Below are 21,929 nucleotides of genomic sequence, written 5' to 3'. Positions count from 1 at the left end.
AACCTCAGTACCACCACTGCCCTCTCTAGATCTTGACTTGCATCATAGGCACTAATCAGCAGTGATGGGTATGTGTTCAGTTGTTGTTGTTGTTGTTGTTGTTGTTGTATGCCACTGAGTCACCTGAGACACATAGCAACCCTATGAATAACAGCTCTGAACCCTGCCCTGTCCTGAGCCAGGCTCACTGATTCTGACAGTTACTCTATCAATCCATCTCATCTGGACAATCCATCTCTCCTACACCGCAGTCCCTCCACCCTTCTGAGCATAATGTCCTTCTCCAAGAACTGGTTCCTCCTGGCCATGTGTCCAAAGTATGTGAGACAGAGTTTCAAAATCCTAGCCTCCAAAGAGAAACTTGATTTCACCCTCTCCAAGACGGACCTATTTGTCGTCTTGACAGTCTATGGTATTAGTCAAGACTCTTCTCCAGCACTGCAGCTTGAACGCATCAATTCTTCTTCTGTTATCCTTGGTCACTGTCCAGCTCTCTGATGCATAGCAAGTAATTGCGGTGACCATGGCCTGGATCAGGCACACCTTGGTCTCTAGACTGACATCATTACATTTCAATTCCCCACGTTGGTGTCCCATCTACCTCTTCCCACTCTGCCCACAGCTTTATAACCAGCTCTACCGAAAACCAGTTAAATGTACTGACTTAAACACTGACAGAGCCAGGTATAGTCCTGAAAGCTTCAGCAAAACAAATAAATGTGAACTCACAAATAAATGGTCGTAACAACAATGCTAAGACCGAGGCACCACCACCGCCCAAGTGGCAAGCTGCCAGCAGAAGGTTCTGGTTCTCAGAGTGGGATTCAGATGGAATACATAAATAGAATACAGTGAGGCCACACACAGGCGAAGGATGAGAGTATCTTATGAACCAAGAGATTTCTTCTGCTGGTTTTGGGTGGTTTTTTTTTTTGTCAGCCAAGGATTTTTTACTACTGTAATTTTGGGTCCTGGAGGTTCATTTCCGGTGGTTAAACTACTTGGCTGCAAAGCATAAAGTCTAGAATGTGTTCACCAGCTGCTCCCCAGAAGAGAGATGGGAAGACCTGCCACCTTCGGAGATGGAGCCCTGAAACCCCACTGAGAACCCACCAGGCAGGTCTGTTCCTCCCTAAGCCTGCTGTGAGTCACAGTCAACTTACAGCAGTGAGGTTTCAGATTCATTTGGAAAATGTTCTAAAAGGTAGGTTCTGTGGCACTTGAGAAATTGGAGTTTCCCCACTGGTGATATATGTTATCACCAGCGAGGGGGAAAGTACATGATCTTCATTCTCCCACGTTAGGAAAATGAGGTTCCAAGAGGCTTGTCCATGATCGCACACTCAGGAAAGGGCAGAGACGGGATTTGAACTGTGGAGTCCAGACACTGCGCAGCTGGGCTTCTCTCCCCCGACTCTCCCCGGCTGCCCGAGGCTGAGGAGTGAGCCCGGGAGCGTGGGCCCGGCTGTGTGGCTGTGCATGTGCGCAGGAGGGTGCATCCAGCTCCGTGGAGGCAGGCAAGTGTCTCCATGGTTACTCCGAACCTGAGCAGACACCACACAGATTACCTTCGCCTGGAGCCTCCCGGCGCCGCCGTCCACCCAGCAGCGGCCCACCCGAGCCGGGGCCGGGCCTCACGGCCTGCCCGCCCGCTTCCAGGAGCCTCCCGTTCTCATTACTCCCATTATTAAACCTGGCACTTTATAACAGCTAAACGCTTTCTAATTATTTACAGGTTCACCTTCAGAGCACCCCGCGAGATAATGAGGCCGCTGCACATTTCAGTAATATTACACTCCCCCCGCAGTCTCCACTGGAGCAACAGTGCTTATTACCCTGCTCCTGCCGTTCACGGCCCTGTCGGGGCCACAGAACCCACTGAGGGTGACTTTTACACGTGGGGACACTGAGGCACAGATGTCTAAGACTTCACGGCAGGTCGGTGTGTGGCCACAGAGAGCATGCTGGGATTCTTTCCCCCCCATTTCTGTAACACTCTACACCAAGGAGGCTTAATGAGTCGCATCTTATGTGCCAACTCGAGCCACTGGTGATGGCTAATGGGTGGCTGTGCTGAGAAGGATTCCGAAGCGGATTCTGAAGTTTGCAGGAGAAAGGAATGCGGTCAGCTAAGGATGTCAACCCTTGTGCTGTGTGGTTTGTGTCCCTTCCGAGGACAACAGAAGTCCCAAAGAAGGTTCTACAGGTTCTCAATCAGGATGAATGCTGTCACCCAAGGTAATAAATACCTGGCAAAGCCTAGACACTGGTGATTGTCACGGCCGGGGACACAGGCTACTGCCACCTAATAAGGTGAGAGCAGAGAGGTTTCTGAACAGCCTACAATGCATAGGACAGTCCTTGAAAGAATTATCTGGTCCAAAATGCCAGCATGTTGGCAGACACACACAGGTCATACACACACACACTGTGGGCTTCTGTTTACCAGTATGCCAGAGAAGACACACACAGGCATATAGGAGTGCGTGTACACACACACACACACACACACTGGGCTTCTGTCTACCAGTATACCAGTATGCCAGAGAAGGGTCAGAAGTTAATATTATTTTTTTTACTTACTTACTTATTAATAGGGGGGGGTTCATTTTATTTTAATGAAAGTTTACAGAGACTTTATGTTTCCATTCATTTATTGCACACTTTCCTCTCTGCCCACCCCATCGCCCTCCCCCAGTTCACTTTTCTCTTGGAAAAGTAAAAAAAAAAATCTTTCACTGTTATACAATCCCCCTGCCCAGTCCACTCCACTATGCAGCTTTCATTCTGGACTCTTGTCATGACAGTAATACCTAATCATATATTCCTCCTCAACAGTTCTCTCCCTCATCTGTTTCAGTGCAGTATACATTATTTATCCTCTCATAGTTAGCCCCCTCAACTCCAATGTCAGTCCCGCTTTACAAGAGTGGCACTATGCAGTATTTGTCCTTTTGTGACTGAGATATTTTACTCAGCATAATGTCCTCCAGGGTCACCAATTTTGAATAATATTTCATGAGTTCCTTGTTTTTCAATGCAACATGGTATTCCATTGTGTGACTACAGCACAGCTTCTCTATCCATTTGTTTGTTGATGGGCACTTGAGTTGTTTCCAGCTCTTTGCTATTGTGAACGAAGCCACAGTAAACATGGGTGTGCATATATCTGCTTGGGTGGCAGTTATGGTTTCTTTAAGGTATATTCCCAGTAGTGAAACAGCTGGATCAATGGTATTTCTATTTCATACTTTTTTAGAAACACCATACCACCTTCCATAAGAAGTTAACATATTTTATAACAAAAAATAAAATTACTATTTTCCTCCCTAAACTTGTTCCTCCCTTTTTTTCTCCATCTCAGGAAATGGCACCACTCATCAGTTTCTTGGGCCAAAATCCTAATCAGTGGTCGCCTCTGACTCTTCTCCTTTATCCAGACTCTTCATCAGATCCTGCTGGTCCTTCCCACAAAACAAACTGTCTGTCGGCCATCACCATGGTTCAAGAAACCATCCTCCCTCGTCTTGGCCATCTTGGTGGCCTCCTAACCTGATCGCTAGCCCCTCTCAGGTACCTCCTTTCAGCTCCCTGCCCAGGCTGGGCCCTCTGCATGTGCCACACCCTATGCCTCATACTTTGCCCCCAGAACCTCACAGAAGCTCAGCTCAGACATGTCACCTCCCTAAAGATGCTCTGTCCCCTGAGTGCTCATTCACCCTCCACAACATCATCAGCACCTTTTCATCTCCTCGATGTAGTTCCAACTCTCTGAAACCATCTTATTGATTTGTTTGTTTATTGATTGGTTCACTTCCTTCAAAAATAAAGAATAACAAGTTGCAGAATAGGAGCCTTGTTCTTTTTTTACTGTAAATCTTGGGATTAAACCCCAGGGCCTAACGAAATAAGTCTGGCTTTGATTTCAAGAAGAGATGCTTTTACAGCAATCCCAAAAAGAGACCTCTTCCAGGTTGAAGGATTCAGGAGATGAAGAAACCTGTCAATCTCATAGTCCCCAGAACCTGAGAACTCTCCCAGGCCTACACCCTCTCTGGATATGTGGGCATATGAGCAGCCCCCCAAAACCTTCCACATCTTGCCTTCCAGGCACAGTAGTGCTGGCTGCCCACCTGCAATCTCTTAGAACCAGGTGAGATCAGATTAAACTCTTTTCCCATCCAGGACCCCATCCAAGGCCATCTCTCTACGTTCATTCTATGAATCTTATCCAGCCTTCAAATTAGCAAGCATCTGAGTCAGAATTGACCCTACAGCAACGGGGCTGGTTTCACCAGAGAACTTACCCTGAGCCAAGCACCAAGAATTGTGCCCATTTGTTACATCCTATCAATCACCCATCAAACCCTGAGATTTGCATTTCATTATACTCATTGCATGAAGGGTAAAATGAAGCATTATTAGGTTCACTCATGTCCTCAAGGTCCCACAGAGGTAGTAATAGAAAGACTCACATAAGTCAAAGACCCAATGCTATCCACCTGATTAGTGGCCTTGTGGGTAAGCAGTTGTGCTGTCAACCCAAAAGCAAGCAGTTCGAACCTACCCAGAGACTCCACGGGAGAAAGCTAGGTAATCTCTTCCCATGTGACTTACAGCCTCTGAAAACTCACTGAAGGGTCAGTTACAAGTTGGTTCCAACTCGATAGCAACGAACATCTAAAAGGCAGGCAGTTCAAATCCACTGGCAGCTCTGAGGGAGAAAACCAGGCAATCTCCTCCTGTACAATCTACAGCCTCGGAAAACCCCTTGCAGAGTCAGCTATGAGTGAGTTCCAATTCCACAGTACACAACATCAAGATAAAGACAGTCCATCAGGAGAAAGTGCCGGGTGTGACATTAATGTACTTCTGCAACTTAACAAATGTGAATGAATGAGTCACGTGAGTAAGTGAGCAAATGAATAAACCACAACCATGGGCCGGACTTTCTTGATTCAAAGTCCAGTGCTGCCTAACACACTCTCTCCTCCTCTACCCTAAACAGAAGATGTGAGCGCCTGGTCAGGGATATGCAATCTGCCCCGTTCATCATCTGTCACGAGAAATGCTCAGGCAGATACACGAATTCCCACTGGAATGAAAATCAATCGATTGTCAACTAGGTCTACCAGACCACAGAAGGCATTTCCACTAACCATCTTATCTCCACACAGCACCAAGAAAGAAGGCTGAAAGGACTTAACCACAGTCTGTCTGGCCCAATATCAGGGAGCCTTACAGAGGCGGCGTCAACCCTCTGCAGGACCTGAGCTCCTTTATGAGGAGACCAGAAAGCCCTCAGCTTCAGACCTCTTCCTTACTCTTACAGTCGGCTCTTCATCCACGCAGCATCTACGATTTCCAATGACAATACGTGGCTGAACGTCTACATGGACAAGCAATGGTGCCTTGCTTCATGACTTGCAAAGCAAAACCAGGTGGGACAGGGGCCGGGGAAGAAGCACATTGGAAAGGAGCATTTCAGGACCACCATTTTCCTCAAGAAATTAATTGTACAGCATTGTACATAACGTGGGGGCTATTTTCCATCTAGCAAAGTTGCAAAGTATGGGCCAAATCCTAAAAATTAAAAACAAAACCAAAATAACAGAAATCTGCTTCTGATATAAATGCCAGCCGGTTGTACCTCACAGCAACAGGGTGCAGAGTGAGATGGATTCAAGAGAACCCATTCACCACCCTACTTATATATAAATACGAAGCCTGGGAGGGCCCTTCGTCCCCAAAGATAGCAAGATGGTGGGGAAATGATCATAAATAGGGCTCCGGGACAATTCCACCACCTAAAAGGCGAATGATATTGTCGAGGTAGCATGTCTTTGAAATGTACTTATTGCAAGAAGCACAAGGTAATTATTGAAAGCATCTGTTTGAATTCCCAAGAAAACATAAACTCTGCAACCAAGACTTAGCAAATTAGAGACTAGGAACATATTTCCTTAAAGGGAGAACTTCCAGAAAAACAGTCTAGGTGAAATGAAAGCCAAAGCAGGAAAGGAGGAACAGCAAAGGGGCTAAAAATGCAAAAACAGAGTAAAAAAGACACCAGTGAGGAGGTTCAAAGCCGGATCAGTCACAGAAAAGTACCAGGGTCAGTGACAGTAAATTCCAGGAACGTAAATCACTGCCAGAAAGCAAACTTAAACAATGAGTCAAGAACATCATTGGGCACAACATGATTAAAACACCGAAAATGTGGCCATCCTCTGAAAACCAGAGAATCAGGCTGCTGCACAGGGCAGAGAGGGCGAGGAGACCACACACTGGAGACACAGGCAGGATCAACGCTCCCACATTACTTTCAAGCCTGAATCACAAGGGCAGGAAATAGAAAGGATCTGAGGCTTGGTGTCCTCTTTCTGGAACATTCCAAACTCCCAACACCTGAGGAGCCAACTTTCTAAACTATCTTGGAATGTAACAGAAGGAATCATAAGTGAAATTAAACGAGAGAAAATTACAGGCACAGAACTTAAGAGAACAGAAATTCATTTTATAAATATGGCGTTCCTGAATAAAAGCTTGGGGGGGGGAAAGAGAAGAGCAAAATAAATTAAATGAGAAGAAAGCCTTCCTACGCAGACCTCAATAGGTCCCAGATTTAAAAAATCACAAGGAGACGTGTTGCTGCAGTAGTTAGGCACTTGGCTGGTAACCAAAAAGTCAGCAGTTTGAATCCATGAGCAACTCCACAGGAGACTGAAGTGGCAGTGTACTTCTATACATATTTGCAGCCTTGAAAATCCTTCGGGCCAGTTCCACCCTGTCCTATAAGGTCACTATGAGTTAGAAATTGAACTGATGACAATGAATTTGGTTAAGGATTAAAATCTCTATTTTGAGAATGAGTTGGGGGGAATCAGACAAGAATTTTGTTGTTGTTGTTATGTGCCGTCAAGTCACTTGTGACTCATAGCAACCCTATGTACAACAGCCCTAAACCCTGCTCTGTCCTGTGCCAATTGCACTGTCTCTGACACTCCCATCCCGATTATCCCAGTCACTAAATCAATCCACCTCATAGAGGGCCTTCCCCTCCTGTGCTATCCCTCCACCCTCCCAATTTAGGGGGATGTAAAGTCTCTCACAATGAACAAATAGTAGTAGACTGACACCTAACATCTCTTAATCAACATTAGATACCAGACACAGGAGGCTGATGCCCTCAGGACATTGAGGGAAGGTTTAAACTTGTGGAGTCTATACCCAACCAAGTGCCATTCATATGCAAATGTCATGGAAGGAGTCTTAGATATGCAAAAGCAATGAAGGAGGTGGTGTGTACTGAGAAGAAAATCGACGCCCCGCACCGCTGCAAAGTTCTAAGGGTATCTTGGCCTCTCACGTCACTGATGTCCCTGTCTCACTACAGTCTAGCTCCATTAGTCTTCTTTCTGGTCTTTGAATTTCCCAAATCAAATTCAATTTTGCCAAATCAAATTCAAACCTGCCAAATCAAATTTGCTGTTTCTTTTCCCTGCGTACCCTTTCTACAGTTTAGCTCAAAGTTGGTTTTTCTCAGACTTTTTGTCTCACTTGACTGGCATCTTGTCAGAAGAAGATGAGGCGATTCCTTATTTCTCATTTCCAACACACATGACCAGGGAACTCTGGTGGCTTAGTGGTAAGAAGCTGCACTGAAATACTGAAGGGACACAGTTCTAATCCATCAGCGGCTCTGCGGGAGAAGGAGAAGGACACCCTCCTCTGGTATGACTAACTGCCTCAGAGAACCTATCAGAGGTTCAGCTATGGGTCAGTTCCAACTCAATGGTACACAACAACAACAACACACATGACTAAAAGTTCCGTGAGGACAGGAACCTAGTATTCTCTTTCACCAATGCACCTGTGTCAAGCCCACAGCTGTCGGCCAGCACACACAAACACACAGCATCAAAGATATCTTTCAGAGTAATTTAAGATATGAATAGAAATGGGAATAGTGCAAAGTAGAGGCCCTTGCAGTTAGCACTGCAACTAATTAAGCACAGAATTAAGATGAAATTACTGTCAAAAGGAAGAATAAAGAAGAGATTTCAAGAACAACTAAATTTCCCATTATATCAGGCAAGATGCAATGCATGCTGCCTCCTTCTCGGTAATTATTAGAAATAGAAGTGTAATTCTTAAAACCCAGATGAACAACAGTATGCATACTTTTTAAAATGATTAATCAAACAATAAATAAACTCTAATCCATACAGTAAGAGATAAAAAGGAAAGAAAGGAAATCTTGTTAAAAGAGGAATAAAAAATCTAAAGCATTTTAAAAAACCCAAAACAACAGAAGTGAGTTTATTCATTGTACAAACAAATGTTACTTGGTTAAATCCCTCAGTTTTTCCCAAAAGAAAGAATCTAATTATACTGTTCTTACCAGATACATACTTAACAAAAAGACATGAAAAAGTAAAAACAAATAGGCTAGATAGGGATACATCAAAGGAATATAAACAAAAGAAGGCAGGGATAGCAGTATTAAAATGTGGAAAAATAGAACTCAAAGTATAAAGCATTCACTAGGGAGAAATGGTGATTTTTATCTTGACAAAAGATATAATCCACAATTCCACAATGAAAATATAGCTGTCATGAATTTTTATGATGAATAACACAGAATCCAACTTCACAACAAAAACTGTCAGAAAAACTAATAAAAAGAGAAAAACTCTGACCTGCCTCTTCCAACTTTTGGCATAAAAAAAAATAAAGATTAAAAACAATATAGGGTAAACAATAAACAGCATTAATATTCTCTATTAAGACTGCTGTGGTCTGAACTCATTACCCATGGCTGTGAGTTGGAACCAAGTCAATTCTGACTTATATCAACTCTTCATGGGGCTTCTGAGGTTATGAATCTTAACAGGAGATTATTTATCTTTCTCCTATGGAGCAGCTGTTGAATTAGAACCGCTGACCTTTTGCTTGTCAGCACAATATGTAATTCACTATACCATCATAGTTCCTTGCTTGGACCTATATACATCGGGGACATAACTGTTTGGTGTTTTTTTTTAATGGCTACCCAAAGAAATCTATCAAACACAAATCACACAGGTCACCTTTTCCATCATTTAGTAAATCTAGAAATTAATAATAAAAATCTAGGCAAATACATCAGGAAGAAGGGGCAGAAATGAATAAATCAAGGATAGGTAATTTTTAGGGCTGTGAAATTATTATGAATCACATGGTATTGGTGGACATAAGCATTTGTCAAAACTCAAAAGACAGTATAATATAAAAAGTGAGCCCTAAAATAATTTTACTGTTAAAAATGTATTAACACACCCATACAGTTGTTAGCTACCAGTGAGTCAAGTATGATTAGTCTGATCATAGCAACCCTATGAACAACAGACCTGAACCCTGTCCTATCCTGTACCATTCTCATTATCTTGGACACACTTGAGCCCACTGTTGCAGTCACTATGTTAATACACCTCATTAGGTGTCTTCCTCTCTTTTGCTGACACTCTACCTTTCCAGGAACACTATCTGTTCCCAAGGAATAGTCTCTACTAGCAACATGTCCAAAACATGAAAGACAAACACTCACACTAAATCAATTGGTGTTTTTACATTAAATATTATATATGTACGACAGAAACGCAAGATGCTAATAATAATAATAGAGTGTGCAGAAGGAAAGTATATTCGCTGTATTTTCTATAAATCTGCTTTAAAATATCACCCCAGGATCACTAAGAAAACAAAATCTCACAGAATGTGGCCAAAGAGGTGCCGAGAGGAAAATTCATAGCATTAAAATGAATTTATCATTTTGTCTTTTTTTAAACTATGAAAAGCAAAGTCTTCAACGCAAAAACCTGAAGATACTAGCAGAACAAGCCTCAAGAAAGTATACCAAAGGAAATTAAAAGCAATCATAAAAGTTTTCAAACAGAATTGATAAATGTAAGAGCAATAAGGCATCTCCTTTGCCATAGATGGGAATAGTTCTCAATTGCCACTATTGAATATCTGGATCAAAGATTCTATAGAAAAGTGCTGATCAAAAGAAGAGAAATGCAGAACAGAATTTCAGAATCTCCTAACTTTGGATTTTCTGGAGACATGAAGGATATGCCTTGAAATAATCATTAAATCTTTATCCAAAAATATCCCCTGATGTCTTCTTAAAGCAAACAATTAGAGTGAAAACATCTTCCTTGAGCATTATGCTTTTTCAAGAACAAAAAAGTAACAACAGAAAGTAAAGACTAGACAGGAACCTTAGAGAGGGCATTTATCTTACATTAATGAGGGATAAATAACCCAGAAAAGAAGGATGAGAATGGTGCCACAGTTCAAAGAATGTAATTTCTACATGTAGAAACTGGTGATCAATAACTCAGAAAAGAAGGATGAGAATGGTGCCACAGTTCAAAGAATGTAATTTCTACATGTAGAAACTGGTGATCTGATATGTGGTTTGCTATGTATATTCTCAACAAAATATAGTTCACAAGGGGGGGAAGGACATGGGAAGTGTGGACATCAAAAGGAGACAAAAAACTAGAAGGCCGTGTTACAAAAACGGGAGGAAGCTGGCACAAAACATGGAGCTTAGGTCTGACTGTGAAACATCAATACAGATCTCTACAATCATTTCAAGCCTATGTTGTCTTTTCTGGAGGGTCAGTATTCAGCGCGCCTGGCATTATTTTTGGCAGCCTTGAGCAAGGGAGAGAAGACAAAAATACCCACAGGAGTAGAGTGAGGAGAGAAAACTAGCCAAAGATAGGCATTTTTGGTGTGAGAATTTCAAACTTATTTGCATATATTTTACATAAAATGTATGCAAATAAGTTTCAAACTCTTGATGAAGAAATTATTTTCTAAGAATAAATCACACACACACACAAAATCGACTCAAAAAACAGAAAACTGCGAAGTGACCATGGACCAACGTATTCTGCCAAGAATCCTTCCCCAAATCTCTAGCTGTGCTATGATCTCCGTTCACTCACGGATCTGCTTTCCCTGACACCTTGTACACAGCTCCAGCCTCCAGAGTGACCCCAACACAGTGTCTTGTGGTTGCAAGCTGCTGGTTCATGGACAGCACCTGCACAGAAGAATGAAACCTACCTGGTCCTGTACCACCCGCAGGCCTGGCTGCAGATCTGACCGCTGTGACCCATGGGGTCTTCAACTGGCTAATTTTCAGAAATAGATTCTTCCTAGTCCATCTTAGAAGAGCCAACGAAACCTATTCCACATTATAGCAACATGCTATTTATCTCCATACGAAATTGTATTTATCTCTATATGAAATTGAATTTTTTTTTTATAGTAAGAAGGTTGGGTATTAGGGGTTTGGTTTTTCTCTCTGCATCAGAAGTAAGATGCTTATTCCATCTGATGGAAGTCCACCATGGATGCCTGGTGTCCAGCAGAGGAAGGAATGAACATCAAAAGAGAGAAGAACCCCTCCAAATAATCTCTTTTTACACAGGAGAAGAAGTCTTTAAAAAGGAAAATACCCCAGAAAATAGTTTAAACATCAGAACAACGTGAGGTGAGGGTTAACATACAGAGAGATGAAAGCAGGATTCAGAATTTTATAATCCATGACCAGTAGTGGAAAAATGAAAAGAAGGTTCCAAATGTCCTGAGGATGCCACTGGCTTGTGTAGTCAAGAACCCAAGAAGAAGGGACCTTACCTCCAAGGAGCACCCTGGTTGCACTTTTTCCAAGAGATACTTGTTCTTTTAGCAGTCCATGAGGCTATTCTCCGACACCACAATCCAAAGGCACTGATTTTACTTCTGTCATTCTTAGTCACTCCCCACCTTTCAGATGTATAGCAAGTAACTGAAAAGACCATGGCCTGGATTATACCTTTAAAATGACACAAACCTACCTCAAAAAGCAAAGTGTTTAACAGTATGTATTCCCCCAAAAAAATGGAATACACGACATATATGCATATAAGCTCTCTTGAAGTACACCCAGATTCCTGCCACCACTGATGGCCTGGAGCCCTGAGTTCCAGAGGTCACCCTTGCCTGAATTTGGAACCACAGGACCATCACCCACTGACAAATCCATTCTTGCTGTCTGACTCCCTCTAGAACACACTCTCCTTGAGGATAGGGGCTGTGTCTGTTTGGGCCACTGAATCTATTGTGGTCTTGGATAGATTGTGGTTGGATAAATATGATTAAATGCACAAATGCATAAACCACCTCAAGTCATCTGTGTCCTTCCTCTAGATGTAAACGTCATGACGTCAAGGACGTCATCTTTATCTTGTTCCTTGCTATAAGCTCCCTTCACCTAGACAAAACCTGTAATTATAAAAAAAAAATAGTATGCGTTCATGAAGTCAAAGATGGAATAAGTATGAATGAATGTGAAGTTCAAGCTTTCCCTTAGGGTAAGTCCAAGTCAACTGATCCTAAGGGCTTTAGCATTTGGACTTTTTAAAAAAATGTAACAGTTCTTCTGGTATGTAGAGTAGGAGTCATGAAGGTGATGGTGATGATACTGTGGATCTAGAAGGACATCGTGCTTGGAAAGGTGGAAGGTCAGTGCAGGATAGGAAGACCTTGGATGAGACAGATTAACATAGTGACCATGGGAAAGGGGGTAGGTGTGTCAGAGTCACTGGGGTTGGCTCAGGGCAGGGCAGGGTACAGAGCCATTGTTCATAGGGTCTCTATGAGTCATAGTCAACTCAACGACAACAAAACCAGTACAGGCATGAGTTACAGAGACCATGGCTTAGAATAGACACGGCACCAGAGTCTTCAAGAGACGGCCAAGGAGCAGCAACCAGCAATGAGGGCCAAGAGAAACCAGTGGGGCTCCAGCATCACCTCTGAGAATGGCCTGGAGGTGATTCTGAGGAGGGCCTTGCTCTGCAAAGCACTGTGTGTCAATAAACACAGAATCGGAGATGAGCGATTCTCCAAGCATGGAGTGCCTGTCACTGGGGCATTGAGAAATGAGTGGTAGAGCATAAAGTGAGAGGTGTTATGGGGAGGAGAGGGAAGGATGGAGCTTGGACCAGGGAAGAAGGATTCTTGGGAGTGAGGGCACAGTTTAAAGAGTGGTCAAGGTAGAGCCCTTGGGAAAGTGGAAGCATGAAGACCTGAGGAAAATGTGGTGTCGGCTGAGGAAAGGCAAGTGAGAAGGCACTGAGGAAGGGGCAGGTCTGAGTGTCAAAACATTGGGTCCACTCTGACTCACAGGGACTCTGTGGTCAACAGATCTGAAACGTGCCCCATTCTGTACCATCCTCACCCTCTCTGACACGTTCAAGTTCACTGCTACAGTCATTGTGTCAACCAGTCCATCCTGTTGAAGGTCTTCCTCTCTTTTCCTGACCCTCCACCTCTCCCAGCATATCTTTTTCCAAAGACTGGCCCCTCCTGACACCCAACATATGTGAGACCAAGTCTCATCATCTTTGCCTCTAAGGAGCACCCCGCTTGCACTTTCTTCAAACCAGAACTACAAATAGCAAACACACAGAGAAAAGTATTAAATGTGTGATTCCAAGGACAGCCACAGTGAAGAGAGAAACTTGGGCATGATCTGGCCACGAGGACTGGCATGGGAGAGTCTGCAGTGTGACGATCGAGTGGAGTGTTCCAGATATAGAGGAGGCCAGGGCTCAGTGGAGGGGGCTGGACTCGGGGTGGCCCCCAGAGCGGCAGGGAGGCCAGTGTGGCGGGTGAGTGAAGAGTGTTGAGTTAGGAAAGCGGGTGCCACTAGAGAAGGGACCTACCTTGCAAATATGAGGGAAAAGAATGTTCCATATAGCAGGAGCAGCATGTGCAAAGGTCCTGAGGCAGGGAGATCCTATCCCAAAACCAGCAAGGAGCCTGTGAAGCTGAAACAGAGAGGGCCCAGGGGCAATGGAGTCATGAGTGAGGTGGAAGCAATGGAGAGTCCTAAGCAGAGAGAAAGGGGATCTAACTGGGGTCTTCTGAGGTTCCGCTGACTACCCAAGCGCAGAAAGACATGAGAAGGCTGAAGGCCCAGTCCCCGTGGGAAGTATAAGGCTGCTGGGGAAGTGACAGGGCTGCAGGAAGAGGCCCATGGGTCAGCTGTGGGAGTGAGGGCAGGGGAGGTTGGGGCTGAGTACCCCAAAGGGCAAGTCGTGTGAAAGGAGGAGGCCAGGCTCAGATCTTTGAAACAAGAGTTCCTCTGAGCTCCTCTAATAATTTTTTCCTCTTTCAAGTTAAAAAATAAGGGGGGAGGGAGAGGCCAGCACAGGGCTTCATGGGTAATCTGCCAGGTGTTTGAGAAAAGCTGTAAATCCAGATGTTTCTGTAAGCATCTCTGTTTTTAAATGTTGGCAATTTGTTCAAAGACACAGTTAAATAAACCACACTGCAGGGGCCACGCAAAGCGGTCCACAGCTGAGAGTAGACAGGGCTGCCTCTGACCAGGCTCTGTGACCACGAGCATCTATAAGAGGCTGTCAGCCCAGCGACACTGTCCACGACAGACATCACCATCTCAGAGCGGGCACATCTGACCCAAGGTCACACAGCAGGCAGCAGGACTGGCACCTGGGCTGTTTGACCCCGAAGCCTGTGCTCACAAGGCTGCCACCTCCATCACCCAGACAGAAAACAGAACAAGAAACCTCCTTTTACACATGAGGCATTAAAAGGCCATAGAGACGGACGGCGGGTCATTCAGCATCACTAATAAAGTCAGTGCAGGAGCTGAACGCAAAGCCAGGGCTGGGGGCTCCCGAGGCATGTTCTTTCTGAAGGGGTCCATCAGTCCCGGGAACATTGGTGAACTGGTTTAGGGGTGGATGTAGAGAACAGCAGCACAGCAGGCAAGAGCTGGACTCTGGAGCCTTCTGCCCTGTGCATTCTCAGCTTTGCCCCTCTTTCGCTGTGTGACCTTGACCAAGTCATTTCACCTCTCTGTGCCTCAGTTTTCTGCTAGGGTAGTTGCGGTTCCTGCTTCATAGGGGCATTACAGAGATGAAATGAGGTCATGACGACACCTTTCTCTATTTTTTTACGATTTCTTTTTCATTTCTATTGTGGTTTTTTTTTTGGTTGTTGGTTTTTTGGGTTTTTTTTTTTTGTTTTGGTTTTGGTTTTTTTTTATGTGTACCGTCAAATCAGATCTGACTGGTACAGGAGGAGATTGGCCCCTCCTTCTCCAGCAGAGCATCTGGTGGATTTGAACCACAGACCTCTGGGATCGCAGTGCAGCGTCTTGCCACTAGGCCACCAGAGCTCCCTGACAACACCTTTCAAAGTAGGACCTTTCTCCATCCATCCATTCACCCATCCATTCATCAGATGACTCTGCTAACACCACCCACAGATTCCAAGGCCTAGATCTCTCTAGTCATGGACATGATACCTTGTGTGCTCCTGCTCAGGACACTGTAACATGACAGTCTAAGGATCTGGGCAGAGAAGAAGAGAAGGAACAAGGCTTTGGGGGTCCTCTGCTCCACCCTACCAGGTCAATGAGTGGTGAGTGGGAGTGCAGGTGCTTCACTGGGAGGGAGCCTGTCAATCCCTTGTCTCCTGAATCCTAAGAAGAAATCCAGAGTCTATGGAAAATGCCAAATACCAAGAGTTACAGTACCAACCTCTAAGCGCAAGTGTTTACTGAGCAGCTACTGTGTGCTGGTGTTTTAGGCCCTGGGACCCTGCAGTGGGACACAAGGAGCCAGTCTCTGCTTTCAGGGGGCTGAAAACACAGACATAAACCAGGACACCAACATGAGGCTGACGGTGCCACCGTGGGAAGTGAGGATGGGGCAGGGAGGGGTCACTGGGCATGGACTTGCAGGAGGCAGCCTGTGGTCATTGGAGAGCAGCATTCCAGACACACAGGGCAAAGATACTGTACCAGAGGGTGAGTGAGAAGGCAACTGGCAGGGAGGCAGAGGGCACTGGGGAGACTGCGTTAGCTGCTGCCCAAGGAGGGATGAGATCTGATCCACGCACTGACCTAATGTGACAAGAGGGGGAGAATGGGCTGAAGCAGGACCTGGTGAAAAGGACAGATGGGTGTGGGTCAGCCCTGGTGGCCTTGGTGAAGGAGGTAAGGTGCCACCCACCACGCACACATGCTATTTCACTGAATCCTAACAGGGTTCTGATGGTCATTCCTTAAGCTAGAAAACTGAGCATCTTGCCTGAAGTCACAGTGCTAGGTAGGGGCAGAGCCCAATGTTGAACTCCAGCTACCAGGCTTCCAACCTTCACCTGAGAAAGCAAATATTGCTTCACCTTATCAAGGAGAGGCTATTCCTTGAAAAGGGACATCATGCATGGAGAGATGGAGGGTGGGTAAAGAGGAGGACCCCCAACAAGATGGGTTGCCATGGTGACTGCAGCAATGAGCTCGCGTGTGCTAGACTGATGAGGCTGGTACAGGATAAGACAGGGTTCAGGTCTGTTATTCACACAGTGGCCATGGACCATGCCCCATTCAAAGGTACCTAACAACCACAGCAACACACCCGCCAGGAAGGAGTGGTTCTACAGTCAGTCCTAAACTTGCTCTTTCTCCAACATCTCAGGCACTGATGAGACCATGGCTGTCCCAGAAAGAGAGGACCCAGACTTGGGTCACATGTGGCTCCCCGTCTTCCCCATCTGTACCCAACTGACCTCAAGCTCTTCTCCCTTCTCCTCCATCCTCCCACCTATCCTCTCCAAATCACCCTTCCCACGGCCAGTCCCCAGCTAGACTCTCAGTGTACAGTCACCGGGCCTCCCCTTCCCACCTCAGACCCCACAGTCCCTCCTTAAGCCTGGACTTCTGTGACACACACCCCCAAGTCCTAAGAGAAGCCCCAGTCTGTGCAGCCCAGAGACTGCTGTGTCCTGGCCACGCTTGCTCTTCTGTGTGCTGAAGGAGCTGGGTGCTCTCTCTGGGAGCAGAGAGAAGAGATTTCTTTGTGCCAGGTCTGGGGAGAATGCCTCTGTCTGGGACAGGCTGCAGTTCTCTTTGTCCGCGCTGTCGATTTTCAGTGTGGGAAAAGGGGCTTATTAGATTTCCCTGTGGCTGCCCGGAGCAGGGAGAGGGTTTTTTTTTTTTACCCTGAGCACAGAAAGAAATTACCAAGCTGGTGCTTGAGAGGAAGGAACAAACATTTAGCAGCTCTTCTTGACGAGACAGTAGGATTTCACGGTTGCTGAGTTAGAAATCACTTGATGGCAGTAGACTGGGGGGTTATTGTTTGTGTTTTTTAGTTGATCAGTTTGGGTTTTCATTTGGACAAAGGTAAAATGCCAGGAGGGAACACCTCTGTGGTTCCTTGGGAAGGGAGGACGGCAGGATTTTCATTTGGGGGTTGTTGGCAATGGCAGGACTAGGGATGGGGGTGAGATCCACCCCAGGTGACAGTTAGAGGGGATGACGCCAAAATGACTTGTCTAGAAAACGTGCAAGGGGGACAGCAGAAATGCATTATTTTTTTACAAAAATATCCCAGTGCTTAGTTATAACAATAAACATATTGTTTAGAAACCCAGTTTGTTGTAATTGTTATGGATCATTGAGTCAGAACCAACCCATATTCGACCCTTTGTTGGGTTTTCAGAGGCTGTAAATAGTACAAGAGGAAACGACCCATCCTTCTCCCACAGCGCAGCTGGAGGATTCGAACCATGTGCCTTCAGGATTGCAGTGCAGCTTCTTGCCACTAGGCCTTCAGTACTCCCTAAACCCTGCTTACAAGTAGCAATATACCCACAAGGCTAAAAACTGCTCAGTAGTTGACAGTGAGAACCTTCCAGTGGGCTCTGGTCGGAGTTGTCATTTTACCCAATTACAGTGATGTTTGGAATCACGTGCTCTCACCTGTAAACCCACCCCTCTCCTTTGGCTGTGGCCAAGATCATTTTTAGTCAATGAACCTGTCGATTTTTCTGGCATGTTAGCTGCAGTATTGTGGCAATTAATATTTATAAACCTGTATCAATAACGTTTTGAGGATGAAGAAGATGTTAAAAACACAAAAAAATAAAAAAAAAGGCTTCTGCCAGCACTGAAATCCCAGAGGTGTGCAGTTCGAATCCAGAAGATGCTCTGCTGGAGAAGGAGGGACAATCTCCTCCTGTACTAGTCAGATCCCATTTGATGGTAGACACACAAAAAAATAGTTAAGAACGACATTGTAATTAATAGCACGGTCGTTCACTGTAGAATGGTTTTATAAAACCATTTCACTCTTAGTATTCACATAATCTAAGAAATACTACATTTATTTATTTTTTTTTAGAAATACTACATTTAAATCATTTACTAGCATAAGTATCCCATAGTAGTCCATGGTGAAAATTGATTAGGAACATAGCTAAGGATCCTGATGGTTCATAGGACAAGGGACACAGGACAAGTGACATCATGACATAAAGCCCTGGGTGACACTGACCCTGACACTGCTGGTTGTTGGAGATGTTGTTACCTCTTCAAGTTATAAGCAAAAATGGTCACAGAACCCAGAAGAAAGGTTGTCATGGCAACAAAAGTTTACAGCCAGGTACTGGCGCCACCCTTTCGAGACCACGGCAGCACAAGAGCAGGATTTGGGCGCTCGGCTGTTGACATCAGTAACCTGGCTCAGATCGCCCAAATTTCTCAGCAGCATCAACAGGCTGACAATTACTTTCCAAGCTTCCAGAGAAGAACACCGAAAGTGATCTAGACACAGTGATCAAGAGAAAAGAAGAAAACCAGGTTGGTTTTCCTTTCCCAAGGAACCAACCATAATGATTTTTCTACAAAGTACAATATCGATATAGGATGAGGATGTGGTCCAGGCCATGACTGTGGGTGTGTGTTTTTTTCCCCAGGCCATGGTTCTTATGATGACACTTAAGTTCCTGCTTCTATGCCTCCTGCCTGCACCCATCTCTTCCCCCATCACTGGTATCCATACACCCTCCTGTCACTGCAAACACACGCCAGGCTCCCTCACTAGCTCTGAGGCTCTGGACAAATCTCCCAACCTCTCCGAGCCTCTAATTTCTCACCCAGAAGAGGGCATACCAGAAGCATCTGCCTCAAAAGTGAAGTGATCACTGAGTAACAGCTGAGACACAGTCGCAGGGCTTGGCGGGTGTGTAGCACTCAGTAAAAATAATTAACAGTGATTTTAAAAAAAAAATTATACTGGTTTGCTTACAAAGTTCACATACATTGTGTTTCACACTATTCTTCATTCACATTGTGTTTCATACAATCATTCCCATGCATTATGTTTTATAAAATTAATCACCACTGCACCTTGTCCATCATTACCCTGTCTTTTCAGGTCCCCACCAGATCCTTCCCATTTCCTTCACCTTCTCCCTCTACCCACCAAACTGTGCAACTCTGTAGATTCACCCCCACCCATCCTCACACCTCTGCTCCCACCCCTTCCCCCCTTGGACTCCCAAACTTGTTGCACTAGTTTTCCTCCTATTTTTATAATAATAATGGTCTTACACGGTATTTGTCCTTAACTAACACTGATTTTTAAAATATTTTTTAATTAATAATTTTCAAAAATACTCAGGCTTAAACATGCAAAGCTTGACCTACTAAGTCAAGGAAATACCTGCTGTGGTCTTTGGGGAGAGGCCAGGAGGGACAGCAGCTGTAAGAGGCTCAGCTGGCCAGCGGAGCCAGGCAGCAGCAGGAAGGGTTGCACTTAAGCTGCCCTCAAAGAAGGGAGCAAGGTGGCTGGGTTCCTTCACAAGAGGGGTACCTGGGAAGAGGGAGACTTGTCCCAGGTGCGGGGGCTACCAAACATTACAAGGCTTTTCTGGAGCTGGTAGGAAGATAGGTGTGTCTCTACTCCGAAAGATGCTGGTGTTCATTCCAGAGCATTACCAAGCTCCGCGTGGGAGGGTGAGGTTGGGCTGCTGGAAGCTTGCAGAAGGCTTGCAGAAGGCGGGCAATTTCTGCCAAGCTAGTAAAAAGATTATTTTTTTAAATGCAACCAAGAGTGAACATGTGAACTGTGAGCAGACACCAAAAACGAATCTTATAGGGTGAAACCAGACAGGATCAGGACCCTCTTCAGATGTGGTGTGTGTCTGGCAAACGGCCAGCTTTGCTGAGACAGAAAGCTCCAGAAAAGTTCTGGGGGCACCCCCCCCCCGAAGGCAAGACAGAGAAGGCAGCACCTGACAGAACCTCTGTTTCCTCACCCAACGTTTAGCATGCAAACAGCTGTTGAAGACCTACTATGAGCTAAACACTACCCAGCGGCTGACAGGGTCCTTCCTTCACAGAGTGACGCCCTCTGGGGCAAGCAAGTGACCAAAGAGATGCACCACAACGTTTCTGGTTGTGTCAGAGCACTTGGAAAGGCAGGTCAGACAAAGTCCCACAGCAGGATAAAGCCTGGGGAGGAAGGAAGAAAAAGCCTTGCTGGGAAAACAGGGAGTAGCAAGTGCAAAGTCCTGGAGCCTTAACCTGGGGCTAGTTGGCAACTGCCCCTCTGAGTCAACCATGCCAGCTGAGCCAAACCAGTCTGCTCATTGGGGACCAATAATTGTTGGGCGTACACACACACACACACACACACACACACACACACACACACGCACACATCGATAGTGGAGAGGTGTGCTGGCCCACCTAAACCATTCTAACCTTGGAGAAACAGATCAATTCACTTCCGAGGATCCCCAAACTGCCCCGGAGCAGCACCCATCTCAGAGGTCTGGGCGTCTCGGCCAGCACCTCCTGGCATCTGGCACAGCCCCCTGTGGGTTGCTCCCCTGAGCCTTGCCACCCCCTGGCTGCCTGCCTCGGGGGCAAAGGAAGGGGTACCTGAGAAGTGAGGTGTTTGACCCCCCTTCTGAAAAGTCTGCCCTTGCTCCCCACCCACCTCAATCCTGAGGCAGCCATGGGCTGCCAAGGGCTGCCAAGCCCTGCCGATGTTGGATCTCCTGACGCTCCCTTCCAGGAGGGCTCCCTGGATTCAGGCCACAGGGCTGCCTCTGGGCAAGACTAGCTTTCCAGGAACCCACGGGACTCTGGTGCTTCCTGAGCCCGTGAGCCCATGTGGGAGCGACTTAACGAGGCTGGGGACGAGAGACTGAGCCCCTGTTCTCCTGGCTGTTGGGGTCTACAGTGGGAGGGGCGGCCAAACTGGCAGCAGCGCCTGCAGCCCACCCAAGAGACAGGACAGGGAGGGAGGGAGTAATTAGTGCCCCCAGGAGGAAAGGGGAGGAGTGGGGATGAGTGTGGCGAGGAGTTTGGGCGCCGAAGGAGCGCGCGCCTCTCCGACCTCGGCTGGATGGGGGCGCAGGGGGCGCGCTCCCCAGGCCCCTTGGCGCACGGAGGGTCTTGGGACTCTACCTGAACCTTCCGACCTCTGGGCGTCCCAAACGCCCACCTCCCGCCCGGCGCTCCAGCTCGCGCCCCCGGACCCTGAGCGTCCACCCAGGCCCGCGAAACGCAAGGAACCGAGTCCCGGCGGTGGCGCGGGCCCTCGGCCGCCGGGGAGGGCGCGCGATTGGGGATTGGGGCTCGGGCCTCCGGGGGCGCGCAGCCCGGAGCCGGAGCCGAGCCCGCCGCCGCCCGGGCGCCGCGCGCACTCACCGAGCCCGCCCAGCTCCTCCTCACACGAGTACCAGATGCCGGTGTGGAAATTCCTGAAGAGGAAGCGGTCGTCTCCTGTCTCCCAGCTGTACAGCCCACCGCCGGGGGCTCCGCTCCCTGGGGCGGCGGCGGTGGCGGGGGCGGCCGTGCCGTTGGCCGTGGCGTTGGCGCCCGAGTTGGGGCAGTTGGCGCCCGTGCCCTGGCCGCAGCCCGGCTTGGGCACCCGCTGCGTGCCCTGGCACCAGTACGTGGTGAGGAAAGCGGTGGTGGCGAAGAGCAGCGCCAGCAGGTTCAGGGCTACGGCCAGGAGCGCTCGGCCGCGGCGGCTCGTCTTCATGCCGCCCGC

General features: G+C 46.7%; 1 protein-coding gene across 1 annotated transcript in view; it reads right to left on the bottom strand.

Moving 5' to 3' along the window:
- Positions 1-21,920, bottom strand: part of GSG1L (GSG1-like) — a 261,256-nt gene extending 239,336 nt beyond the window's left edge. Inside the window, exon 1 of the mRNA XM_006896574.1 lies at positions 21,584-21,920. Within this exon, the coding sequence (XP_006896636.1) occupies positions 21,584-21,920 (337 nt within the window). The remainder of the gene's footprint in view (positions 1-21,583) is intronic.
- Positions 21,921-21,929: the final 9 nt, after the last annotated feature.

Source organism: Elephantulus edwardii, unplaced genomic scaffold (genome assembly GCF_000299155.1).
Source record: "Elephantulus edwardii isolate Elephantulus edwardi_28Jun2011 unplaced genomic scaffold, EleEdw1.0 scaffold00186, whole genome shotgun sequence".
NCBI classification, from domain to species: domain Eukaryota; kingdom Metazoa; phylum Chordata; class Mammalia; order Macroscelidea; family Macroscelididae; genus Elephantulus; species Elephantulus edwardii.
Note: the sequence above shows the minus strand (reverse complement) of the source record. Positions and strands in the feature narration are given on the sequence as shown.